Source organism: Tachyglossus aculeatus, chromosome 5 (genome assembly GCF_015852505.1).
Source record: "Tachyglossus aculeatus isolate mTacAcu1 chromosome 5, mTacAcu1.pri, whole genome shotgun sequence".
Lineage (NCBI taxonomy): Eukaryota > Metazoa > Chordata > Mammalia > Monotremata > Tachyglossidae > Tachyglossus > Tachyglossus aculeatus.
This window is the reverse complement of record NC_052070.1, coordinates 74,785,700-74,813,529: the sequence shown is the minus strand read 5'-3', so window position 1 is coordinate 74,813,529 and position 27,830 is coordinate 74,785,700. Positions and strand designations below refer to the sequence as shown.

Here is a 27,830-nt window from a genome sequence, read left to right as displayed (position 1 = left end):
GCTAGATAATGAATCAGGGAGTGTCCATTCCCTTAGGTAAGCACCCATCTCCAGACCCCATAAATCAAAGGTGGTTGAGGAATTGTCGATCAACTCGCTCCCAAGCCAGAAACACTCAATAATTTCACACCCTGGGGCCCAAGAGGTTTCAATCCACTTTATGGCTGCAGGATGATGCTCGATCTCATGTACTCCACTGGGGAAACATTACTATTAACAACACAGCCATTCCCCATCATCACAACCAGAGACTGAAAGCCATCTGTTCCTGCTCAGTGATCTATATTCCTCTTGTTAGGGATGTGCGGTTAGACTGATGGAAAAGGGTTGGGGCGAGGGGACAGGTGTCTAGGTTCTGTAGCTCTGTCTCCACCTCAGTTTATGTGGATGGTGTGGGAGAAATCATGGGGAAGCAGGTGATGGGCTACATGTGTCCACTGGTGGGGCTGGAAGAGGCCTAAGGAGGGATCCAGCAGCTATCATACCTAACAGGAAGATTGGTTTCTAGCACTCTCTCCCTCTCTCTCTCTCTCTCTCCCTAGCACTTATTGCAGCAGAGACGACAGGGGGTAGTATTTCTCATGTGTGAGATTTGTGACCTTGCTGTATTGGAACTTGGGTATCTGGTACCACAGAGCACTCTGTAGTCAAACATGAAGGGCTTTGCAACCATTCCACCAACCAGAATAAATCCTGGAGTAAACACAAGGCTTCCCCATGAGTCCAGCCCAGGTATTTTCAGAGATGTTTCTGTGCTGAGTCCATCCTTTTGAGTGCCCAGAAGTAGAGGAGGGTGTGCTCAGGGACAGGCCAGGGCAGCTGGAGGGCAGTCCTGCTGCTGGCATCACCAAGGGCCCCTCCCTTCCAAAACTGCCTCAAAATACCTCTAAGAGCAGCTCGTACAAGCCCCATGTGGCAGACCAGAATCAGGATTACTTATTTCAGTACATTCCGGGAGGTTTTATTCACAAATAGATTTCATAACAGGCTCATTCCTCCCAAATGAATCCTCACTAACTTGAGCCACCTAAAGCCCCACAGGCATGGAGTGTGTTGAGTCCAGGGTGAACTGGCACTTTCCTTCAGGGTGCTGTTCACTGTGTTTCCTGTGGAGTCCCACTGTCCCAGTTTTGTTGCAGGGGGCAGGTACCAAGCTGAAATGAGGTTGAGGGGTTCTGATCTAGGAAAGAACCCCAGACTTCATGGATCCCACTCCTTTTTCCTTCCTCCCTCCCCTGCACAGGTCACTTCTCCACAGACCCCTTCAAAGCTATTCACAATTCACGTTGAAAACCCAAGGGGACCGAGGGGCTCAATTGTCAGCTGCCAAGGTGTCCACTCCACGAGAGCAATGGGGGTGCTGGCTTCCTGCAAGTTGAATTTCCTTCCTTGCTCATCCCAGGACTCTGATCAGATCAGAGAATGTCAGTCAGGCTTGAAAATACCCAAAATGGTGGCTTTCTAGTCTGATAGTACTCTGAAGCCTGTCCCCACCCTGTTCTCTCACCCTCTGTAAATCCCTGCTCCATTTTTTGTCCCAGTTCTTGAACTGAAATTTGCCCCTATATTCAGCTGGGTCTTCCCTTTCAGGAGTCCCAGAGCCCCAAGGAATGACTTCACAAGACAGTGGTTATGCTTCAGAGGCAGAGACAGGCAGTCTCATGGGTCTCCATGGCCTAAACCCTACCAGTCCTTACCGATCCCAGCCCAGTGCCCTAGGGGTCAAAGATCCTGATTTTCCAGAATGCTCCTGGGATCTTTTTCAAAGGAAAAAGCTCCAGTCCCAGGCTGAGCTTCGGAAGAAAGACAGGTTAGACACCTATCATCATGGCTATCATTTCATAATGCGGAGCTCTCTGCAATAACTGCCCGCCAGAGACAGCACAGTTAACAACTCAATCTGAGAGTTAATAAGCCTTTTGCCAATGCAATTATTATATTGACGCTCTCACCGGTAATGCAACATTAATTGCTGCAATTCACAGAAATGAGCCCCTCCAGTTGCACTCCCCCAGCCTGATAAATAGGAGCCAGAAAATGCTAAGACTCTTAATGGGTTGGCTTTGGATACAAAGGTGAGTGAGGAAATGAGTCAAACAGCAACGAGGCAACAAGCTTCCAAGTAGCAATAGACTCATCTCCAAAGGCTTAGGAACGAGGGAGGGGCCTGGCCAGTGGAGTCCAACTTTCCAAGTCAGCAAAACCATCCAGAACCACCCTGCCCCAAGCCTGTCAAACCGGGAACAAAGGGTCCAATCTCTCCACAAGCCTCAACTCCCCTCTTTGAGGAAGCTCTGGTGTTCCTCATGTGCCTCTTTGTTCCTTTCTCTTTCAGAGGCCTGGGGATTATCTGACACCCTCCCCCACCTTACCCCCTCACAGCCCCGCTTCCAGGCTGATCTCTGCCTAAACCATCCCTGACAGATCACAGTCTAGGCTTTTTTGAAAAGTTCCCTGAGAGAAGATGCCACAGACCCCTTTGTTGAATGTCTTCCCGAGTGTCTCAGGAAATTCTGCCTTCCAATTACCATTTGCTTAACCCCAGGCACATGGCCCTAATACCTGCTAGTGTATCAATATCCCTGGGCTATGTCCAGAGCTCAGTGGGACGGCAGACAGAGGTTCCCTTCTGTCAAGAAACTCTCATGTGTTCTTAGGAAAATCGGAGCCAATATTGCTCAGAACTCCCTGTGTGTTTCCTCTGGCTCCAGCTTTCTCCCTCTGATGGCTTCTAATCTGCTCTGCCTCTCTACAGATACTCTTCCCACACTTGAGGCACCAATAGTAGCATGGCAGAGTAGATACAGCATGGGCCTGGGAGCCAGGAGGTCATGGATTCTAATCCTGGCTCTGCCACTTATCTGCTGTGTGACCTTGGGCAAGTCACTTTACTTTTCTGTGCTCGTTACCTCATCTGCAAAATGGAGATTGAGACTGTGAGTCCCATGTGAGGCAGGGACTGTGTCCAACCTGATTTTCTTGCATCTACCCCAGTGCTTAATACAGTGCTTGGCATATAGTAAGTGCTTAACAAATACCATAATAATAATAATAATAATAGTGATTATTATTATTATTATTAATAGGCATCCAGTAAAATGGTGTCTCAGGGCCCCTGAGGTGAAACTCCTTCTCCTCCTGCCCAGCATTGATACCCTCTGACTGGACTGAAGCCCAGTCCTCCATCAGTGCAGCACAGGTACTGCCTGAGTGCTCTCACTTTGGACTCCAGTGCTCTCAGGGCTTTGAGATGCTTTTGTTTTCTGTTTGGGTGATTAGGGTTAAAATAATTTGAGCCATGGAGGGACCACACCTCAGGACCTGGAGAGAGCCATCCCCAGCCCCGCTGCCGCTCAGCCCACCAAGTTGATTGAGAATAGCTACCGAACTGCCCAAAGTTTCAGGGTTCTGAGCTGGGAAGCTGCATGAATGTATAGAGCTAGATAAAGCAGCATGAGAAGCATGATGGTGTAGTGGATAGAGCATGGACCTGGGAATCAGAAGGTCATGGGGTCTAATCCTGACTCTGCCACTTGTCTTCTGTGTAGCCCTGGGAAAGTCACTTCACTTCTCTGGGACTCAGTTACCTCATTTGTAAAATGGGAATTAATACTGTGAGCCCTATGCGGGACAGGGACAATGTCTAACCCGATTTGCTTGTACCTATCCCAGCACTTAGTACAGTGCTTGGCACAAAATAAGCACTTAACAAATACTATGATTATTATTTATTATTATAAAACTCCCAGTGACACTGAGATAGTTTAGATGGGCAGGGGGAAGAAGGTCAGAATTAGTCCTGTTTTTGTCAGAGGAGAGGCCAGCACAGAGAGGCAAGAAACTTATCCTGAGACACTTGACGCAGCAGTGGGGAAGCTAAAATTTGATCTTATGGCCTATGCTGGTCAAGGCTGACTATTTCTCTCTCCACCCCTGAAGTAGTCTCACACCTCTATATGTTAAGGTTATGATGCTCATTTAGGACAGCTAATCAATCAATGAATCAATCAATCATATTTATTGAGGACTTTCTGTGTGCAGAGCACTGTGTGAAGCACTTTGGAGAGTACAGTATAATAGAGGTGGTAGATATGTTCCCTGCACACAAGAAGCTTACAATCTAGAGGGGGAGAAAGATGTTAAAATAAATTACACATATGTTCACATATAACAGAGTTGGTAGATATGTTCTCTGTCCACAAGAAACTTACAGTCTAGAGGGGGAGACAGATGTTAAAATGAATTACACATTACAGGCAGGGATAACTATCAAATGCTTAAAGCATACAAATCCAAGTGCAAGGATGAAGCAGAAGGGAGAGGGAGTAGAGAAAATGAGAGCTTTGTCCAGGAAGGCCTCTTGGAGGAGATGTGATTTTACTAAGGCGTTAGAGGTGGGGAGAGTGATCACCTGTCTGGTATGAAGAGGGAGGGCATTCCAGGCCAGAAGCAGGATGTGGGTGAGATAGACAAGATTAAGGTACAATGAGTGGGTTGGCATCAGAAGACCCCAGTGAACATGCTGGGTGGTAGTAAGAAATCAGTGGAATAAATTAGGAGGGGGTAAGATGATTGTGTGCTTTAAAGCTGATGGTAAGGAGTTTCTGTTTGATGCAGAGGTCGACGGATAATCCTTCATGGCTGTTGAAAACTGGGGTAACATGGACTGAACATTTTTTTAGAAAAATAATCCATGCAGCAGATGGGGGTATGGACTGGATTGAGGAGAAACTGGAGGCAGGGAGATCAGCAAGGAGGCTGATACAGTAGTCAAGGTGGGCTAGGATAAGTGCTTGGATTAATGTGATAGCAGTTTGGATGGACAGGAGAGGGTGGATTTTAGCAATGTTATGAAGGTCTTGTCTTATGCTGTAGAGTCGTCTCTGACCCATAGCGACACCATGGACACATCTCTTCCAGAATGCCCCACCTCCATCTGCAATTGTTTTGGTAATGTACAGCCTCCTTCTGCATAGTAAACTTGAGTTTCCACCCTCGAATCTCTCCCAAGCTGCTGCTGCCCAGCACAGGTGAGTTTTGACTTGTAGTAGATTGCCTTCCACTCACTAGCCACTGCCCAAGCTAGGAATGGAATGGGTATACGTCTGCTTGACTCTCCCTCCTGTAGTTGAGACTGGTAGAGTATTGGAAACTCTCCAGATGCGACCCTGAGTGGGGAGTTATGAAGGACATGATTCACAAATCTATATTTCCAGCTCCAATCTCTCACCTTCTCTTCAGTCTCATATTTTCTCCTGCCTTCAGGATGTCTTTACTTAAATATCCTACTGGCAAGCTCAAACTAAACATGTCCAAAACAGAACTCATTATCTTCCCACACAAACGCTGTCCTCCCCTTAATTTACCCAAGACTGTAAACAGCACGACCATCTATCCTGTCTCACGAGCCCATAACCTTGGCACTATCCTCAACTCATTTCATTTATTAACTCATATATTCAATCGGTCACCAAATCCTATTGGATCTACCTTCACAACACTGCCAAAATCCATGATTGGCCAGACTTCCCCTACCTCTGAAATGGTTAATTGCCCTCCATAAGGGTGGCCAGAAAACAGACCAGGCCAGTGAGTGGAAATGATGATGTAGCTAGGTATTTTGAAACAGGGGAGGGGTCTCTGGTCTCAGGGGGCAGAAGAGAGGCTTTCAAGAAGTTAGAGAAGAGGGTTTCAGCTTAATGGCTTTTTCCTGGCATAGCTGACTCCTTGGAGGCCTGGAATATATTCAAGAAATGTGAGGGAAGGAGCCGCTTTTTAATTCTTCAAAAACCCAGAAAGTGCACCACCATTCAGAAGATCTGCAGAGCCTCAGGGTGTGCAGGCAACTGCTAAAGGCTTTAGGGCTGGAAGCCCCAAGATCCCTCATTTCCAGTGACCAATGGGTTTCACAGCTCTGAATTCAGCAGCTCTCAAACCCCCAGTGTGGTCACCAGTCTCATCTGTGATCCCATTTTATCCTCTGCCACCTTGTGAGAAAAAGAGGGGCCATTTTCATTTCATCCCTTCATTTTAAAGCCAGGAAAGTTGAGACCCAGAGGAACTATCTGACAGAACCAGGCAATGCTGGGAAGCACCAAGGACTAATGGAAAGAGCACAGGACTGGGAATCAGAGAACATGGGTTCTAATCCTGCCTCTGCCACTTGCCTGTAGTTTGATCTTGGGCAAGTCAAATTACTTCTCTCTGCCTCAGTTCCCTACCAACTGTAAAATGGGAATTAAATATCTGTTCTCCCTCCTCCTTAGACTGTGAGTTCATTCATTCATTCAATTGCATTTATTGAGCACTTACTGAGTGCAGAGCACTGCCCTAAGTGCTTGAAAAGTACAGTTCAGCAATAAAGAGAGACAATCCCTGCCCACATGGGCTTACAATCTGGAAGGGGGAGACAGACATCAAAACAAGTAAACAGGCGTCAATATAAATAAATAGAATCATTGATATGTACATATATTCACAAGTGCTGTGGGGTTTGGAAGAGGGGGCTAGAGCAAAGGGAATGAGTCGGATTGAGGGGAAGGGGAAGCTGAGGAAAGAGGGCTTAGTCTGGGAAGACCTCTTGGAGGAGGTGAAAAGTAAGGCTTTTATAGGGACTGTGTCAGACATGATTGATTTGTATCTATCCCAGTGTCTAGAACAGTGCTTGACCCATTTTAAGTGCTGAACAAATACCATAAAAAACTAGGACTAAGTGGGGCCCCAGAATTCAGGTAATAATAACAACTGGGGTATTTGTTAAGTGCTTACTATATGCAAGGCACTGTACTAATAGCTGGGGTACATATAAGGTAATTGGGTTGGACGCAGTCCTTGTCCCACACAGGGCTCACAGTCTTAATTCCCATTTTACAGATGAGGTAACTGAGGCACAAAGGGGTAAAGTAACTTGCCCAAGGTCACAGAGCAGACAAGCGGAAAAACTGGGATTAGAACCCAGGTCCTTCTTACTTCCAGGCCATGCTGCTTCTCAGCTTAGTTCTCCTTCCTCTAGATGGCTCACATACAAGGGATGAGCCATGGAGTTCATGGAAGGTGGGAGTGAGTGGATGGGTGATAAAATTTCATGTACAGTGCCTGGCACATAGTAAGCACTTAACAAATACCAATGTTATTATTATTATTATTATGTTCAGGCCGAGCTAGAAGTGCCATGACTCCTGCAACATCACAGCATTGGTGCTGCCAGGATCTGTCCCTCTATTTCCATGTAGGATTTTTAACCACAGGACTCAGATGCCCATCAGGAAATCTTAAATTCTTGACTTCTACATCCCAGAGCTTCGGGCTATGGAAAATATTCTTCAGTTTCAGGAGAGCCAACAAACAAGCAAAGCAAAACCAGTATTCTGTGGGTTTGCAAACACTATCTTCTCCCTTCTGAACCCTGCTCCCAAATACTCCCTAACAGCCCACATGATTTCCATACCTATCTCATTCCTCACTGGCTTTGTCCCCAATTGCCTGTCCAGAGAACTAAGCTTTGTCCCCAGTTGCCTGTCCAGAGAACTAAGCATTGCCAGGGTGGAATTTTGCAAAGGGAAAAGTTCCCTTTGTCCTTCCTCACCCCAGAAGACTGAAACAGAGATTGAAACTCCCCCAAGCAGCTGAGACCATGTCAGTCAATTAATCAATCAGTCAATCAATGATATTTATTGAGTGCTTACTACGTACAGAGCACTGCACTAAGTGCTTGGGAGAGTAACATACAATAGAGTTGGTAGACATGACTCTTTCACTCTAGGAGCTTATAGTCTAGAGGGGGAGAATATCCATTAAAATGTTCTGTGGGCCTGGTGAGTATCAAAGTGCTTAAGGGGCACAGGCCCAAGTGTGTAGATAACACAGAAGGAGGGTGAATAGGGTGGGAAAATGAGAGATTAGTCATGGAAACCTCCATAGTCATGGAGGAGATATCAATCATTTATAGCGTTTTGAGGATTAGGAAAGTGGTGGTCTGTCAGAGAAGCAGCGTGGCTCAGTGGAAAGAGTACGGGCTTTGGAGTCAGAGGTCATGGGTTCGAATCCCAGCTCCACCACATGTCTGCTGTGTGACCTTGGGCAAGTCACATAGCTTCTCTGAGCCTCAGTTCCCTCATCTGTAAAATGGGGATTGACTGTGAGCCCCACGTGGGACAACCTGATCACGTTGTATCCCCCCCCCACCGCTTAGAACAGTGTGTTGCACATAGTAAGCGCTTAATAAATGCCATTATTATTATTATACAAGGTAAGGAAATTCCAGACCAGAAGGAAAACATGAGGAAGGGGTCAGTGACCAGAGAAATGGCATTGGGGTGCTGTGAGTAGGTTGCTGATAATGATAATAATGATAATAATAATAATGATAATAATAATAATAATAATAGTATTTGTTAAGCACTTACTAAGTTCCAAGCACTGGAGGTGGATTCAAGCAAATTGGGTTGGACACAGTCTCTATCCTATGTGAGGCTCACCCTCTTAATCCCCATTTTACAGAGGAGGTAAATGAAGCATAGAGAAGTGAGGTGATTTGGCCAAAGTCACACAGCAGACATGTGGCAGAGCGAGGATTAGAACCCAAGACCTTTTGACTCTGAGGCCCATGCTCTATCCACTACACCATGCTGCTTCTCTAAAAGAAGCAGTGAAATAAAGTGTGTGGCCTGTGTTGCAGTGGGAGATTACTGAGGTAAAATAGTAAGCAAGAGCTGAGTGAGCGTCTTAAAGATAATGGTAAGGAATTTCTGTTTGATAAGGAGCTGGTAAGCAACCACTAGAGGTTTTTGGGAAGTGAAGATCTATGCACAGACCAGTATTTAGAAAAATGATCAGGGCAGCAGAGTTAACTATGGACTGTAATGGTCAGAGATAAGAGGCAAGTAGGTCAGTGAGGAAAATGAGGCAGTAGTCTAGGTGAGATATGACAAGTGCTTGGAACCGGCAAGGTGGCAGTTTAGGCAGAGAGGAAGGGGTAGATTCTAGATATGTTAAGTGAGAACCGACAAGATTTGGTGACAGAATGACTACATGGGTTGAATGAGAAAGAGGAGTTGAGGATGAAGCCAAGGTTCCAGGCTCACAGCTGGGGTAGGAATGGGGTTAGGGACCACAACGAGTCCTTCAAGGCTCTGAACTGGGACAGCAGCCTTAGCAGCAGCAGCAAGAGCAACAGTCACAGCAGCAGCAGCAGTGGGAACATGGAAGCCAGAGGGCTTGGCTGCCCTTGGGAGGGCTCCATCAGCTTGAAGGGCACACGGCTTATCCTCAGATGTCCATGGCTTTTCCTTTCAGCTCTATTCTCCCAGCTTGACCCCTCCCCCACATCCTCCCATGCCTCTGCTCCCCTCAAAGCAATCAGCTGATGAAAATTTAATGCCTGTTCCTTCCAAGCCATTTGATATCGCTCCTCCATCCTCCCCCACCCCCAGCTCACCCTGTGAAGTTATTCTAATGGAGTCTGCCGCTCACAAGCACAGGACTCAGCTGCAACAGAATGGAGATGATTCCTGCCTCCTTTCTCTTCATTTTCTTCCTTCCCCTGCTGATGGCTAGCACTAGTTTAGCCAAGGCTTTTTCCTCTTTCAGACACTCTTCGGAGACCACCCTCTGGGACATTGCAGCCTCAAATCTCTTGGCTCCAATCCAGACAGCAGCCAGGCACCAGGTCTCTTCCAGCCCCACCTGGGATGCCTCCCACTTCCTGACCCACATTCCGCCCATCCCAGTCTTTCTCCAACCCCTGAACCAGGCTTCCTCATTTAGATTTTGTAATTGTCAGGGAGGCTCTGACTCCCGCTGCCTACCCCTGTTTTTTATTCCCATCTCTTTGGGCTTGGCTCCTGCCTCACAGACCCTGAGTCTGGCCAGCCCAAGGATGAGAATTCATGAGAGGCTGTCCCTCCAGCCAGGAGCCAGTGGCCCAGAGCCAGGCTCTGGAGGGGAGGGATTAACGTCGGGTTTGAATCCTTCCAGACTGGCTGCAGAATCCAAACCTCCAATAATGAGCTCCACGGGGGATAGCCACGGAGCAACATGCTCGAAGTCTGAATGAAACCACGAGGGTGGGTTGAAGCAGACCCTGGGCCCCTCGTGGCAAAATCTCCAACTGAGCCCAGCAGTGCAGAAAAGACCACCTAGGGATTGTCTTCCAAGAGCCTGAGATGACTAAGGCTCAACCAGGTGGGAAACTCCACAGAGTGGAAGCGGAAAGTGGGTGGGAGAGGGGAAAGTGAGTGGGAGAGCAGAAAAGAAGGTCTTCTGGACATAAATCTTTTTAGGCGTCTTGTCTACCTTTTTTACCTGATTTGTTAAACACTTAATATGTGTCAGGCACTGTAATAAGCACTGGGTTAAGTACAAGCTAATCAGGCTGGACAGAGTTCATGTCCCACATGGGGTTCACAATCATAATCTCCATTTAACAGATGAGTTTACTGAGGCACAGAGAAGTGAAGTGACTTGTCTAAGGTCACACAACAGACTTGTGGCAGAGCTGGGATTAGAACACAGGTCCTTCGACTCCTAGATCCCTGCTCTATCCACTAGACCATGCTGCTTCTACTGACCAAGACTTCCTTTTCCAATTACCAGACCACAACCAACCACATATCCTTTCTCACGTTTCTAGAAATTACTTCACATTCTTCAGCTCAAGGCACTCATGTCAAAGACATAGTGAAGGATAACCAATTGGGCATGATTATTCCTGAATAATTTCCCAGTTATTCCTTCTGCCCAGCCCAATCCCCTTGTGGCATTGGGTTTTAAAGTGTAAATTCACAACTATTCAAGATGGTTTAGGTGAAGCCCTGCCTCAGGCAGGGGATTCAACTATAGGACATATGGAGGTCTCTAACACCATGGTCCTCTCTGTTGCTCCCTCCCTGAGAACTGGTTCTGGGGAGGAGAGAAAACAGTGGAACAAGAATGGCACTGGAGACTGGGGGAGCAGGAAAGGAGCTCTGCTAAAACTCTAAGTCAATCCCTAGAGAAGCAGCATGGCCTAGTGGATAGAGCACAGGCCTGGGAGTCAGAAAGACCTGTATTTTAATCCCGGCTCCACCACTTGTCTGCTGTGTGTCCTTGGGCAAGTCATTTCAATTCTCTGGGCCTCAGTTACCTCATCTGTAAAATGGGGATGAAAAAATTTGGGCCCCATGTGGAACATGAACTGTGTCCAACCTGAATAGCTTTTATCTACCTCAGTACTGGGTACAGTGCCTGGCACATAGTAAGCACTTAACAAATACCATTAAAAAAAGGAGTGTGGCCTATTAATCAATCAGTCTTATATTGAGCACATACTGTGCATACAGCACTATACTTAGCACTTGGGAAAGTACAATCAATCAATCAATCGTATTTATTGAGCGCTTACTGTGTGCAGAGCACTGTACTAAGCGCTTGGGAAGTACAAGTTAGCAACATAGAGACGGTCCCTACCCAACAGTGGGCTCACAGTCTAGAAGGGGAAGACAGAGAACAAAACATATTAACAAAATAAAATAAATAGAATAGATATGTACAAGTAAAATAAATAGAGTAATGAACACATACAAACATTCATTCATTCATTCAATCGTATTTATTGAGAGCTTACTGTGTGCAGTGCACTGTACTAAGCGCTTGGGAAGTACAATTTGGCAACATATAGAGATGGTCCCTACCCACAGTCTAGAAGGGGGAGACAGACAACAAAACAAAACATATTAACAAAATAAAATAGAAAAAATATGTACAAATAAAATTAATAGGAGTACAAAATAACAGAGTTGGTAGACACACTCCCTGCCCACAAAGAGTTCATGGTCTAGAAGAGGAGAGGCTTAGTGATAGCTCACTGTGGGCAGGGAACGTGTCTACCTACTCTGTTGTACTCTCATTCATTCAATCGTATTTATTGAGCGCTTACTGTGTGCAGAGCAGTGTTCTAAGCACTTGGGAAGTACAAGTTGGCAACATATACTCTCCCAACTGCTTAGTAGAGTGCTCTGCAATGAATGCAACTGATTGATTGAAAAAGCTCTGGACTCAGAATCAAGATAACTGGGTTCAAATTCCAACCTGGCTGCTGCTTGACCTTGGGAAAGTCACTTAGTTTCCTTGTGCCTCAGTTTCCTCATCTGTAAAATGAGGATAAAGTACCTATTCTCTCTTCCCCTTACACCACAAGCCCCATACATCTCCCACTCTTCTCCCACTCCCCCAGACTCACCGGAAAAGGAGGAGGTGTCGGTTTCCTTCTCGCCCCCCAATGTCGCTTTCGCACTATCCCTCCTCCCCCTTCCCTTTCCTTCCCTTCCTTTGAAGCCCATATTATTCGCCTCTACCATCCCCTCCAGATTCTTGTAGCTGTCATCTACCAACATCCCGGCCCCACCTCCAACTTCTTTAACGATTTTGACCCCTTCCTCACCTTCCTTCTCTTCTTTTCCATGCCCACTCTGATCCTCGGAGACTTCAACATCCACATGGATATCCCTGGTGACTCCTCTGCCGCCCTCCTTCTATCTCTCCTTGATGCTGCCAACCTCTTGCTCCACCCCACCTCTCCCACTCACCAACTTGGTCACACCCTCGACCTCATCATCTCCTATCGCTGCACTGTCTCCACCCTCACCAACTCTGAAATCCCTCTCTCTGATCATAATCTTCTCACCTGCCTCCTCACTCACACTCCTTTCCCCTGTAAATCCATATTACTCCCTCACAGAGCTCTCCGCTGTCTTGACCCCAACCATCTTTCTCAGTGCCTCACACCCCACCTCGCCTCCCTTTCCTCTCTACCCAATCTTGATGATCAGATTACTGCTCTCAACTCTACCCTTTCTACTCAGGTAGACTTGCTCCCTCCCCTTTCCCTTTGCCGCTCTCGGACCACTAACCCACAGCCTTGGATCACTGCCACTGTCCGCCTCCTTCGCTCTTATGCTCGAGCTGCTGAACGCTGCTGGCGAAATTCTAAACACCATGCCAACCTAGTTCACTTCAAGTTTATCTTTTCCTGCCTTAACTCAGCCCTCTCCTCTGCCAGACAAAACTAATTCTCCTCCCTTATTGACAACCATGCCCATCATCCCCGTCAGCTCTTCCGTACATTCAACTCCCTTCTCAGGCCCCCGCTTCCTCCCCCTCCTCCTTCCCTTACCCCCAACGATCTGGCCTCCTACTTCATTAATAAAATTAAATCCATCAGGTGTGAGCTCCCCAAAGTCACTCCCCGCTCTTCTGCAACCCCCCAGCTCTCCACGCTCTCCACTATTCTCCCATCCTTCCCAACAGTATCCTCAGAGGAGCTTTCCTCCCTCCTCTCAAGTGCTACTCTGGCCACCTGTGCCTCTGACCCCATTCCCTCTCATCTCATGAAACCTCTCGCTCCATCCCTTCTCCCCTCCATAACTTCAATCTTCAACCACTCACTCTCCACTGGTTCCTTCCCCTCTGCCTTCAAACATACCCATGTCTCTCCCATCCTAAAAAAACCCTCTCTTGACCCCCACCTCACATTCTAGTTATTGCCCTATCTCCCTCCTACCATTTCTTTCCAAACTCCTTGAACGAGTCGTCTACAGGCGCTGCCTCAAATTCCTCAATGCCAACTCTCTCCTTGACCCCCTCCAATCTGGCTACCGTCCCCTACATTCCATGGAAACTGCCCTCTCAAAGTTCACCAATGACCTCCTGCTTGCCAAATCCAACAGCTCCTACTCTATCCTAATCCTCCTCGACCTCTCAGCTGCCTTCGACACTGTGGACCACCCTCTTCTCCTCAACATGCTATCCATCCTTGGCTTCACAGACTACGTCCTCTCCTGGTTCTCCTCTTATCTCTCCGGTCATTCATTCTCAGTCACTTTTGCAGGATCCTCCTCCCACTCCCATCCCCTTACTGTAGGGGTTCCTCAAGGTTCAGTTCTCAGCCCCCTTCTGTTCTCGATCTACACGCACTCCCTTGGTGAACTCATTCGCTCCCATGGCTTCAACTATCATCTCTACGCTGATGGCACCCAAATCTACATCTCTGCCCCTGCTCTCTCTTCCTCCCTCCAGGCTCGCATCATCATCAATCGTATTTATTGAGTGCTTACTGTGTGCAGAGCACTGTACTAAGCGCTTGGGAAGTACAAGTTGGCAACATATAGAGACAGTCCCTACCCAATAGTGGGCTCACAATCTAAAAGGTAGTCACAAGGTTTCTGCTGCATAGGGACGGGGCATGGGCCTGGTAGTCACAAGCTTTGCTGCCATTTGTCTGCTGCATGGGGTTAGGGCACAGGCCTGGGAGTCATCATCATCAATCGTATTTATTGAGCGCTTACTGTGTGCAGAGCACTGTACTAAGCGTTTGGGAAGTACAAGTTGGCAACATATAGAGACAGTCCCTACCCAACAGTGGGCTCACAGTCTAAAATGTAGTCACAAGGTTTCTGCTGCATAGGGACGGGGCATGGGCCTGGTAGTCACAAGCTTTGCTGCCATTTGTCTGCTGCATGGGGTTAGGGCACAGGCCTGGGAGTCATCATCATCAATCGTATTTATTGAGCGCTTACTGTGTGCAGAGCACTGTACTAAGCGTTTGGGAAGTACAAGTTGGCAACATATAGAGACAGTCCCTACCCAACAGTGGGCTCACAGTCTAAAATGTAGTCACAAGGTTTCTGCTGCATAGGGATGGGGCATGAGCCTGGTAGTCACAAGGTTTGCTGCCATTTGTCTGCTGCATGGGGTTAGGGCACGGGCCTGGGAGTCATCATCATCAATCGTATTTATTGAGTGCTTACTGTGTGCAGAGCACTGTACTAAGCGTTTGGGAAGTACAAGTTGGCAAAATACAGAGACAGTCCCTACCCAACAGTGGGCTCACAGTCTAAAAGGTAGTCACAAGGTTTCTGCTGCATAGGGACGGGGCATGGGCCTGGTAGTCACAAGCTTTGCTGCCATTTGTCTGTTGCATGGGGTTAGGGCACAGGCCTGGGAGTCATCATCATCAATCGTATTTATTGAGCGCTTACTGTGTGCAGAGCACTGTACTAAGCATTTGGGAAGTACAAGTTGGCAACATATAGAGCCAGTCCCTACCCAACAGTGGGCTCACGGTCTACAAGGTAGTCACAAGGTTTCTGCTGCATAGGGACGGGGCATGGGCCTGGTAGTCACAAGGTTTGCTGCCATTTGTCTGCTGCATGGGGTTAGGGCATGGGCCTGGTAGTCATCATCATCAATCTCCTCCTGCCTTCAGGACATCTCCATCTGGATGTCTGCCTGCCACCGAAAACTCAACATGTCCAAGACTGAACTCCTTGTCTTCCCTCCCAAACCCTGCCCTCTCCCTGACTTTCCCATCACTGTTAATGGCACTACCATCCTTCGCGTCTCACAAGCACACAACCTTGGTGTCATCCTCGACTCCGCTCTCTCGTCCACCCCTCACATCCAAGCCATCACCAAAACCTGCCGGTCTCACCTCTGCAACATTGCCAAGATCCGCCCTTTCCTCTCCATCCAAACCGCTACCCTGTTCATTCAAGCTCTCATTCTATCCTGTCTGGATTACTGTATCAGTCTCCTCTCCGATCTTCCATCCTCCTGTCTCTCCCCTGTTCAATCAATACTTCATGCCGCTGCCCAGATTGTCTTTGTCCAGAAACACTCTGGGCATGTTACTCCTCTCCTCGAAAATCTCCAGTGGCTACCAGTCAACCTACGCATCAGGCAAAAACTCCTCACCCTCGGCTTCAAGGCACTCCATCACCTCACCCCCTCCTACCTCACCTCCCTTCTCTCTTTCTACAGCCCAGCCCACACCCTCCACTCCTCTGCCGCTTATCTCCTCATCGTGCCTCATTCTCGCCTGTCCCACCGTCGACCCCCCCAGCCCACGTCATCCCCCTGGCCTGGAATGCCCTCCCTCCACACATCCGCCAAGCTAGCTCTCTTCCTCCCTTCAAGGCCCTACTGAGAGCTCACCTCCTCCAGGAGGCCTTCTCAGAATGAGTCCCCTCCTTCCTCTCCTCCTCCTCCCCCTCCCCATCCCCACCGCCTCTTTCCCCTCCCCACAGCACCTGTATATATGTATATATGTTTGTACGTATTTATTACTCTATTTTATTTGTACATGTTTATTCTATTTATTTTATTTTGTTAATATGTTTTGTTTTGTTGTCTGTCTCCCCCTTCTAGACTGTGAGCCCACTGTTGGGTAGGGACTGTCTCTATATGTTGCCAACTTGTACTTCCCAAGCGCTTAGTACAGTGCTCTGCACACAGTAAGTGCTCAATAAATATGATTGAATGAATGAATGAATACATCACAGGGACTGTGTTTTATTTGATTACCTTATACCTACCCCCATGACTAGCGCTTTGTAAGCACTGAACAAATACAGCAATCATTATTATTATCATAATCCTTCATGCTTCCCGAAGATTCTCAAGCTCAGGAAATTTCTGGACCATCAGATTGGTGCAGAGAAAGAAGAGGGTATCAGGAGCGTGTCAGAAAGCTGATCTTTGCCTTGGCCCAGCCATCCTGACCCCTCCTATTCTCTGATGTAGAGAACCTCACAGGCCCCTGCCTTTCAAGGCATCAGGATTCTTTCTAAAAACAGGAGGCCCCAGGACACTCCATTCAAAGAAGGACAACCTTGAAATCTCTATTATCTGCCCTGAGGCCCACGAGTTTTGTGGGGGCTGGAGGGCAGGTGGGGGATGCTTCCCTTCCCCTATTCAAGAAAAAGGCCCCATTGTTATCTCTTCTGAGAACCCACCTGATTTCAGCACCTCAAGGTTGCTCTAAACCACCCGGTGATTACTGAGGCAGTGTTGGGGGTTGGAGGAGAGAGCAGCAGGTCTGCTGTCTGTAGTAGCCATCATCAGAAAGAATGAATGCATTGGAGGAGGGGAGGGAAGGGGAGGGCAGAGAAAGGATAAAGTGCATTTCTGAGTGAGCCAGCTTTGGCTCTAATGTTAAAGTTTCAAGAGAAAAATAAAGCACGTATTTCACTAACACTCACGTTTCAATTCCAAAATGCTCCATTAGTAAGTCCTACATTCATTCATTCATTCAATCGTATTTATTGAGCGCTTACTGTGTGCAGAGCACTGTACTAAGCGCTTAGGAAGTGCAAGTTGGCAACATATAGAAACAGTCCCTACCCAACAGTGAGCTCTAGAGTATCCTATTCGTGACCACAGTCATGGGCAGTGGAGAGGCTTGGGGTGGCTTGGGCTGTCAATGGCCCCTGGAGAGCCTGACACCATCTTCAGCCATCATAATGTCATGAGCTAACCTGGGGCCCAGGGAGGAAGCCTGACAAAACCAGAGAGTGAACCATTCCTCTGGGAGCAGGACATACCATATGACTCTCCGTATGACTCTCCGTCCGGTACCCTATTCAGTAGACCATCCTGTTCCTTGAGTGGTAAACTTAGTTTGGATTTATAGTTCCAATAGGCTGGAATAAGGTAACTGAAGCATGTGAAGGAAAGGAAAGGGAAGGAAGAGGAAGGAAAGGGAAGAAAAGAGAAGGGAAAGAAAGGGAGGGAAAGGGAAGGAAGTGATGAGGGAAGAAAAAAGGGTGAAAGGGGAGGGGAAGGGAAGGGAAGGAGCTTGTATAAGGTCACCCAGGGATATGAAGCAACAGGAAAGATGAAACTGAAGCCTCCATTCTTAGCCTATGGCTCTCAGTGGTAAGAGTGGGTGAGTTCCACTATAATGGGTGAGTGTGTCAGAGGTTGGTGGCATGGGATCAGACACCAGGAGAGGTGTGCCTGAGAAGCAGAATAACTTAGTGGCAAGAGCATAGGCTTGGGAGTCAGAGGTCATGGGTTTAAATCCCAACTCCGCCACTTATTAGCTGTGTGACTTTTGGCAAGTCACTTCCCTGGGCCTCAGTTACCTCATCTGTAAAATGGGGATGAAGACTGTGAGCCCCACGTGGGACAATCTGATTACCTTGTATTTACCCCAGCGCTTAGAACAGTGCTTGGTACCTAGTAAGTGCTTAAAAAATACCAACATTATTATTATCCGTTCACTCATTCATTCAATCGTATTTATTGAGCACTTACTGTGTGCAGAGCATTGTACTAAGTGCTTGGGAAGTACAAATCAGCAACATATAGAGACGGTCCCTACGCAACAACAGACTCACAGTCTAGAAGGTGGAGACAGTCAACACAAAATAAGTATTATTATTGTTATTATTATTATTGTTATTATTATTATTATTATTATTATTATATGCACTAGGGATTGAAGCTAGCTCTGTAGGGAAGCAGTATGGGGTGTAGTGGAAGAGCAGAGGCCTGGGAATCAGGAGACTTGGGTTCCAGTGCTTTTCTACCTCTTGCCTGCAGTGTGTCCTTGGACAAGTTCTCTATTCTCTTTGTTTCTTCATCTTTTCTTCCTCCCTCTTAGACTGTGAGCTCTGTGTATGACAGGATCTGTGTCTTATCTGATTATCTTGTATCTGTAGCAGTGCTTAAGAAGAATAGAACATTTCATAAGCATCATCATTATCTAGACCAGTCTGGGCTGGGGGGTGAAGGTCATGTTGGTTCTTTAGAGCCTTGGTCTCAATCTGTCAAAGAGTGTCCAGACACAGATGGAGATCATTCAAATCCCTCTCAGTCCTGCCTTCACTGTTCTGGACACCACAAGCAGGCTGGGAGGTCAGGGCATCTCCGAGCTCACTGCTTTTCACCTCAGTTGTGTGGGCTTATCTTTCCCAAGAGCTCTTATTGTATTGTACTCCCCCAAGTGCTTAACATAGTGCTCTGAACACAGTAAGTGCTCAATAAATAGCACTGATTGATGATTGATTGATTGATTCTCTAACTGGCTTATTGCCTACCCCAGCCCTCATAATAAGAAAAGGTACTGGAGCTCTCTTAGAACAGTGACAAGTGTTAATGGGAACTGGAAGGCCCTAATGTGCAGACCCTTTGTCGTGCTCTGGATGGCTCTGGAAGTAGCATGGCCAAATGGACATAGCATGGGCCCGGGAGTCAGAAGGACCTGCATTCTGATCCCAACTCTGCTACGTGTCTGCTGTGTGACCCTGGGCAAGTCACTTCACTTCTCTTTGTCTCCTTTACCTCATTTGTAAAATGGGGATTAAGAATGCGAGCTCCATGTGGGACAGGGACTATGTCCAACCTGATTAGCTTGTAACTACCACTGCTCTAGTACAGTGTGTGGCACATAGTAAGCACTTAACAAATACCACCATTATTATTATTATTAGGCATGCAGAGCAGTCACACAGGCTGGACCCTTTTGGGTAGTGTTAGAAGTCTTCTTTGACCCGGTGAGGTAGGTATATCTTGCCCTCTCTCCCAACCTTGGCTGCCACCCAAGTCTTGCTTGCAGAGGCATTGATAGCGCTCCCTTCCTCTTAGACTGTAAGCTCCACTTGGGACAGGGAGAGTGTCTGAGCTAATTTTCTTGTATCTACTCCAATGGTTTAGCATCATGCTTGGCATATACAAAGAGCTTAATAAATACCATAACTATTAAAAACCAGTGGATAATCAGTTCAAGTCCTGAGCCAATGAGGAAGCCAATGGTAGATTTTTGGCTACAAAAGAATTTCCCTGGGGCTCAATGACTTGGACAAGATGGACACCAGTTTAGCTCCCAGTCCATAAGACCAGGCCACCTTAGAAGGGAAGATGGGACTAGGGGCTATGGTCCTGCCTTCTCTCTCCAACCTATTTTCATCACCTCTGCTCTGCTCAACCAGAAAGTCCTCCTGACCTAATTGGTCTGTCCCTGCCAGGATCTGGGTGGGGGTTTCTTCACTCCAGGTGGGTCTGGCTGTGCCGGTGGTGTTGGAGCCAGAACAGAAAGCTGGCCAGCCACAAGTTGGCCCTGTGGGCAGGGAGTGAATCAAGTATTACCTGCTCTGGCACATTCAGCCATTCTCAGCAGCAGCTTGTGCTCCCACTCAGTCACCCTGCTGTTCTGCTGTGTTTGTGTCTCATTGTCACCTCCCACCACCACAGCACCTGGGACTTTGGCTGCCTCCAGCTTGCCTGCTGGGTGATCTTAAAGCCTCTCGGTGTCTCCCTTCCAGGGGTTCTCTTCACCTAGTAGTAAACCAGCAATAGGCATTCATTCATTCAACTCATTCATTCATTCAATCGTATTTATCGAGTGCTTACTGTGTGCAGAGCACTGTACTAAGCACTTGGGGTGTACAAGTCAGAATCATATAGAGATGGTCCCTACCCAACAATGGGCTCACAGTCTAGAAGGAGGAGACAGACAGCAAAACAAAACATATAGACAGGTGTCAAAATCATTAGAATAAGTAGAATTATAGCTATATGCACATCATTAACAAAATAAATAGAATAGTAAATATATACAAGTAAAATAAATAGAGTAATAAATCTGTACAAATATATACAAGTGCTGTGGGGAGGGGAAGGAGGTAGGGCAGAAGAGGGGGATGGGGAGGAGGAGAGGAAAAAGGGGGCTCAGTCTGGGAAGGCATCCTGGAGGAGATGAGCTCTCAGTAGGGCTTTGAAGGGAGGAAGAGAACACCAAACCATCCTACCCACCTGCCCTATAGATGGGTTACAATCGTTCCATGCAACTGCCGCCTACCAACCTCCCTCTGCTTTCGTGCTGGTGAGAATGCAGCCTTTCTTGTAAGAGGCCAGGTCGCTCTTTCCTCTCCCTCGGCACTCCCCTTCTCAGTTTGAGCTCCTTGCCATGGTTACCGTGAAGAAACTTATGTGCCCTGCATTGATAATTCCCGGCCCCTCAACCCCACCTCTCCTCCCCTCCCCGCTGCCCTTCCCAGCTCCCCTCCGGCTGGTGTTCCCATGGCAACACAGTGATGGAGCCACGTTGCAATGTAAAGAGAGATGAAACAGTCATAAAATACACTTGTGTTACCATTTAGGATATTGATGTTTAAATCTCCGGAGATTATCTAGGGATAATTGGTTTATGGAAATAGCCCTACTCTTCCAGCAGATTAAAGCAAGGTCCTGGCTAAAGGGGTAATGTCTCCTTCCTGGGATCTCTGTGCCCCATCCATGTAGAGGGATGTGGGGAGGAGGTGAGGGGACCCCTTTACTCTTTGGGATGACTGGGGGCATGCAGACAAGTACCCCACCTGTTGGACCACTGACATCTGGCCCTCCTTGCCTTTATGGCACCAATTACCAAGGCAACCCAGATGCTCCATTCCCCTTTGTATCCATGATGAGTTGGGAAATGACTGTCTGGTTCCAACTGGATAAGCCACATCCCTTCTCTATGCCTCAGTTTATTCCCCCACCCCCTAACCCCAGGTAATGAGGGGTGGCTGCACAGGAGTGAATGAGGGTGGAGGAGATGATAAACTCAGTTGAAGAAAAGTGTGATTTGCTTACTAGGTGGTGTTACAATTCCTGATCTAGGAGCAGAGGAGTTTCCAGCCACTGGGGAAAAATCACAGTGGGCTTTTCTGCTCTGCCATAGAAAGGATTTGCTGCAGTCCTGCTAAGTGGTCCCCAAGCATCACCTGGGAAATCAAATTGCATCCTGCTAGATTATCAGGAGCCTGGTGTTAATGTCAGGCTGCTCTAGGGCAGCTGAAGCTGCAGACTAAATCCAGGCTGTGTTGCAGGGCTGAACCAGATGTTCTTGACTGACAACTTCTTTCCCTTTGGCTGCTTTCCCCACCAGGGCACCAGCTCAGGCATATGAGTCTATTACTCAGGAGCAACTATTTTCCCCTAGGCCAGTTATGTTTATCCAGCTGGGACTGGATGACGGGGGAGTTGGGAGGGTGGGGAGAAGAGATGATGTCCCGGCAGACCCAGGGTGAATGGACTGGGAGGATAGGAATAAATCCTTAGCTCTGGTCCAGAAATTTACCTGCACTGGCATCCACTGGGTGCCCGCTTTGTAGACTGAGCATACCCTGTACATTGTGAAGAACCAAGTCCTTGAAAATAGCAAGGACTGAATTGTCAAGAAGCAGAAAAGTTTAAGTTAGGTTTTGACACTTTTTCTGAGGACAACAAGCTTGCTGAGCCTAAATCTTCCCACATTTTAGCCAATAGTTTCAGTTTCATCCTCCCCCCAGAGTTACTCCTGAATAGCCAGATGGACTGTTAAGGAGTTCTATCTCCTTTTGTATCCTCAGGATCCTCTCTGGCAAGTGAAGCTTGAAAAGGCTGACAGAAGGAAGTAGAGGAACAAGTGACCTAGGCAATTCACATCCTGGATCATAGACCCCTGATGAGTCGGGGATGGACAGCCTAGTTATAGAGTCTGGGAGAATTTTCATCTGACTGTCACTTTAAGAACTTAGCAGAAGAGACTAGACCAGCCGTGAAAATAAGCATTTGTCCCTGATAAGAGAGAAGGTAGGCTGGTAAAATGTGTGGTTGCTAGTATTTGTACTTTATTTTCAAGGCTGGATTAAGTCAACTGGTTGGGGTAAACTGAGTATGATTCCCTAGAAGCAAATGATCGCCTGGACCCAATTCATTTCAGCCCAGTGACCTTGGGTAAGTCACTTCCCTACTTTGTGCCTCAGTCTCCCTTCCTGTAAATTAGATGGAAAATTCAATCCAGTTCTACTATTGTTGACTGTGCAAAATAAGATGGGCTTCATCCAGTGGAATGACCCTGCTGGTCACCTTTTTTGCCTCCAGCCTCAGGAAATGTCCTTCAGCCTCTGCCCATTCCCAGGGGGTCAGGAAGAGGTGCAGGTAGCTTCAGCACCACAGTAGGTCCCATTGACTCCCAGAGCCCAGGTTAGAACAGGGCAGGCAGCCTGGCTTGGAACTCCCTCCCCTTCATATCTGACAGACCATCACTCTCTCCACTCTCTAAGACTTATTAAAATCCCATTTCCTCCAAAAGGCCTTCCTCAATTAATCCCTTATTTCCCTTACTCTCTGTCCCTTCTGCATCACCCTTACACTTGGATTTTTGCCCCTTTCTCACCCCTACAGGACTTCATGTACCTATCCTTAATTGATCTTAATGTCTGTCTCCTCAGCTAGACTGTAAGCCCTGTTGTATTTTTCTAAGCACTCTGTACAGTGCTCTGCACACAGTGATAATAATAATTGTGGAATTTGTTGAGCACTATGTATTATATTGTAAACTCCCAAGCAATTAGTACAGTACTTTACAGAGTAAGTGCTCAATGAATACGATTGAGTGAATAAGCATTGTACTCAGTGCTGGGATAGATACAAGGTAATCAGGTTGAACATAGCCCCCGTGCCACATGGGGCTCATAGTCTAAGTAGGATTTAGTCCCCATTACCAGATGAGGAACCTGAAGCACAGTGAGGTTAGGCATTGTCCAAGGTCACACAGCAGCAAGTGGTGGAGCTGGGATTAGAACCCAGGTCCTCTGACTGCCAAGTAGAAAGAGTACTAGGCTACTTTGCTTCAGTAAGCACTCAACAAATAAGGTTGGTTAATCAACTGATTGATTTCCTTGCTACTTCTGGCACCAAGGAAGTCAGAAGCCAACTGTGGAAGGAAAAGGAAGGCTGGGCCTTGGGGAGATGCCAAGACAAGAAGGGCCAGAGTGAAGGCCATTTGGATTTCATTAGTGAACAAAGAAACTGGGAGGTGAAGGAGAAGGGGAAGCAGGAGCAGCAGCAATAGTGCAGCTGCTAGTGTCCAGAGCCAGTCAGGAAATAGAAAACAGGTGATCACCTCCAGCAGTTCCACTGCTTTCCTGGGTCTCTGACTATCTACCAAGAACAACAGCTCTAGGGAGTTAAAGGGAAGCAGTGCCAGGAGAGACTGAGGGATTTCTTATGAACCCAATGTACGACTTTCATATGGGCCTTGGTGGCAGGAGACAAGCAGCACCAATCGGTCCCAGGACTTTCAGAGGTTTAGAGCATTAAGCAAACCCAGCATTACCCTGAATTTGCTAAGGGGCTAAAGCTTAGGCAATGGGTAAGGGATATCAGCCACCATGCAAATGTACACATAAGAGGAGCCAATCCCTGTCATTCAATCAATCACTGGTATTTATTGAGAGCTTATTGTGTGCATAGAGAAGCAGCATGGCTCAGTGGAATGAGCCCGGGCTTTGGAGTCAGAGGTCATGGGTTCAAATCCTGGCTCTGCCAATTGTCAGCTGTGTGACTTTGGGCAAGTCACTTAACCTCTCTGTGCCTCAATTCCCTCATCTGTAAAATGGGGATTGACTATGAGCCCCCTGTGGGACAACCTGATCACCATGTAACCTCCCCAGTGCTTAGAACAGTGTTGTGCACATAGTAAGCACTTAATAAATGGCATTATTATTAGTAGTAGTATAGCATTGTATTAAATGCTTGGGAAAGTGTAATACAATGGAGTTGGTAGATATCATCCCTGTCCACAAGTAGTTTACAGTCTAGACAGGGAGACAGGCATTGCAGTAACTTAGAGATGTGTACATAAGTGCTGTGGGGCTGAGTGTGGGGTGGACATCAAGCACTTACAGGGTACAGTTCCAAGTACATAGGAAGCACAGAAGGGAGAGGGAGTAAGGAGTCAGGAGATGAGGGGAAGTGGGGGAAGGCCTCTTGGAGGAGATGTGTTTTTAATAAGACTTTGAAGTTGGGGAGAAGAGAGCTGATTGAGTACCTTAAAGCTGATGGTATGGAGTATCTATTTGTTGCAGAGGTTGATGGGCAACCACTGGAGATCCTTGAGGAGTAGGAACACATGGACTGACTTTTTTTTTTTTTAGAAAAATGATCTGGGCAGCAGAGTGAAGTAAGAACTGAAGTGAGAAAAGACAGGAGGCAGGGAAGCTTATGTAGTAATCAAGGCGGTTTATGGTAAGTGCTTTCATCAGCATTAGTAGTAGTTTGAATGGAAAGGACAGGACAGATTTTAGCAATGCTATGAAGGCAAAACTGAAAGGATTTAGTTACAGAATGAATATGTGGGTTTAATAAGAAAAATGAGTAGAGGAGAATCCCAAGGTTTGGGGCTTGGGAGACAGGGTGGATAGTGATGTTGTCTACAGTGATGGGGAAAGCATGGGAGGATAGGGTTTTTTGTTAGAAAGATGAGAAGTTCTGTTTGGGCCATGTTTAATTTGAGGTGTTAGCTGGACATCCAAGTAAAGATGCTCTGAAAGCAGGGGGAACTGCAAGACTGGAGAGAAGGAGAGAGGTCAGAACTGGCTGGAGATGTAGATTTGGGAATCATTCATTCAATCATATTTATTGAGCACTTACTGTGTGCAAAACCACTATACTAAGCAATTGAATCAACCACGTAAAGGTGGTAGTTGAAGCCATGGGAGTGAATGAGTTCTCCAAGGGAGTGGGTGTAGATGGCGAATAGATGGATATTCAGAAATGAACCTTGGGGTTCTCCCACAGTTAGAGAGTTGGCAGTAGAGAAGAAGCCTGCAAGAGAGGCTGAGAGAGTGGGAAGAGAGATATGAGGAGAACCAGAAGAGGTAAGTGCCACTGAGGCCAAGGTTAGCTAATATCTCAAGAAGGGGATGGTCCACAGTGTTAAAGGCTGCTGAGGGGTTTAGAAGGATTAGGATGGAGTAGATGCTGTTGGATTTGACAAGAAGAAGGTCACTGGTGATTTTAGAGAGGGCAGTTTCACTGGTGTGCAGGTGTTGTAAGTCAGATTGAAGGAGATCAAGGAGAGAATTGGAGGAGAGGAAGTGGAAGCAGCAGTTATAGGGAAGAAGTTTAGAGAGAATGGCAGGAGGAAGATGGGACAACAAATGGAGGGAGCTGTGGGGTCAAGGGAGGTTTTTTAGGATAGGGGATACATGTACATGTTTGAAAACAATGGAGAAGAAACCATTGTAAGGTGAACTGTTGAAGATGGTGGGCATGGTGGGAAGTAGGGAGGAGGCAAGTGTTTTGATGAGGTGTGAAGGGATTGGGTTGGAGGTTCAGGTAGAAGGGGTAGATTTTGATAAGAGAAGGGAGCTCTTCCCTTGAGACACTACAGGGAAGGATGGGAAAGTGAAAGGAGAGAGGGGCTGGAGAGGAGCAGAGGAGATTTTAGGGAAATAACACCTAATTGTTTCAGTTTAATCAATGAAGTACATGGTCAGGTCATCGGGGGCAAGAGATGGTCCAGGCTGGAGGACAGGGGGTTTGAATAGGGAGTTTAACATCTGAAGCAGCTGGCATGGACAACAAGAATGAATAAGGATGGAGAAATAATGTTGTCGGGCAGAGGAGAGGGCAGTATTAAAGCAGTTGAGGATGGACAAGGTCAGATTAGCATCTGGATTTCTGCCAGCATTGTTCCACAGAGGGAGCACAAGAGGAGAGAAAGCATATTGTGGAGGTGATCCAGGGCTGGACATTAGTGGTATGAGATAAGGAGAGGGACAGGAAGCAAGGGAGGTGAGTTCTGTGGAGAGGGCAGTGTTGTCGATTTGTGTGCTGAGAAGGTAGGGTATGAAGACCAAATGGGGAATGAAGATTTTAGACAAAGGGAGGGGTGTTTTAGCAGTCTAATCCCTGGCCTACACCCAGAGAGAGGGCCCAGAGACTCCACAACTGGTCACTGGCCCAGGATGAAACATTGCTCACCTGGGGCCAGCAAGCTGCTCTTCAGAATCCAGGCTTCCCTCATTTCCCCTCTTCATAATTTCTTTTGGATTAGTCAGATTTGATTTCTTTTGTTTTCCTGTTAGCTTTCAACCCTTTGAGGAAGGAATAGGCTTAAGAACCCCTCCGGCTTTCAGACTCTGTGTGGTGAGCTTGGGCTGGGGGCCTGGTGGAGCATTGGGAAAACAGGGTGGGGGAAGGGGAAGAATAGGCAGGGAGGTAGACTGGAAGGGCAGGTGAGCACAACATAGCCCAGGACCCCATTTGGCACAAAGATGTGAAATGGTACCCTCTGGCAGGGCACCAAGCAGGCCAGGGAAATTCCCATGATGTCAGACTGCGGTAACCTGCCAATGATGCAAGACTGTGTGGTCACCTGTCAACTACAGTCACTCTTGTGTCAATTTGGGTGCCTGTCTGATGCTCTTCAGAGCCTAGATGCAGCCATCATTGCCAAGAAAGCAATCCAAGCCTACCACCCCAACCCCGGTACTCACACTATAACATAGGGCCAGGGCTTAGAGCCGTCCTGAAGAGAAGGCAGGTTAGTGGCTCCGTGTAAGATGACAGCGATCAACTCCTTTTTGGTATGGGGCAGGTGACTGCTGATCTCCGAGGAGGCGTCTGCTGATTCCTCGGTGCCTCCAGAAGCTTCTGAAACCTGCCAGGTTTGAACAAGAAGGAAGCTTTCAATCTTCAACCTCTCCACCCTGTTTGTGTAAACCAATATGACTGGCTGCCTCACTCTCCTCCTCTTACTACTAATGGTATTTGTTAAGCACTTAATAATTGCCAACCACTGTACTAAGTGCTGGGGTAGATACAAGACAATCATGTTGGACACAGTCCCCATCCCACATGAGACTTACAGTCTAAGCGGAAGGGAGAATAAGTATTTCATTCCCATTTTACAGTTGAGGAAATGTGATTTGCCCAAGGTTACAAAGCAGCAAGTGGCAGAGTCCCATATCCACCAACTTGCAATCCCACACTTCTTTCCATTAGGCTCCACTGCTCTACTCTCACCTATCCTCTCTTGTGTTCTTCTCTGTCCATCCATCCCTATTTGTTTCTGGCCTCTTCTTCCAGCTGTCACTCATACCAGCTCAGAGGGTTGGCAGAAAGGGATTTGGGTGCTGCCCTATCACGATTCCAAAGGTGGGGCACCATGAGCTGCCCTCTGCTGAACTGGCACTGGGGCCAGCTACCACAGTTACTACACTCTCAGCACGACTCTAAATCCCTCCTGTCCTCTGATC

At 47.3% G+C, this 27,830-nt stretch overlaps 1 protein-coding gene and 1 non-coding gene across 2 annotated transcripts in view; both read right to left on the bottom strand.

Moving 5' to 3' along the window:
- The window catches only part of LOC119928813 (coiled-coil domain-containing protein 33-like), a 154,380-nt gene that overhangs the window by 63,944 nt on the left and 62,606 nt on the right, over positions 1-27,830 (bottom strand). The window contains exons 3-6 of the mRNA XM_038747330.1: positions 27,069-27,232; positions 9,472-9,703; positions 1,953-1,972; positions 1,698-1,757 (exon numbers count right to left, since the gene is read on the bottom strand). Coding sequence (XP_038603258.1) covers positions 1,698-1,757; positions 1,953-1,972; positions 9,472-9,703; positions 27,069-27,232 — 476 coding nt within the window. The remainder of the gene's footprint in view (positions 1-1,697; positions 1,758-1,952; positions 1,973-9,471; positions 9,704-27,068; positions 27,233-27,830) is intronic.
- Positions 5,041-5,178, bottom strand: LOC119929078. The gene has a single exon (XR_005451220.1). It is a non-coding gene; the product is annotated as a small nucleolar RNA SNORA7 (small nucleolar RNA).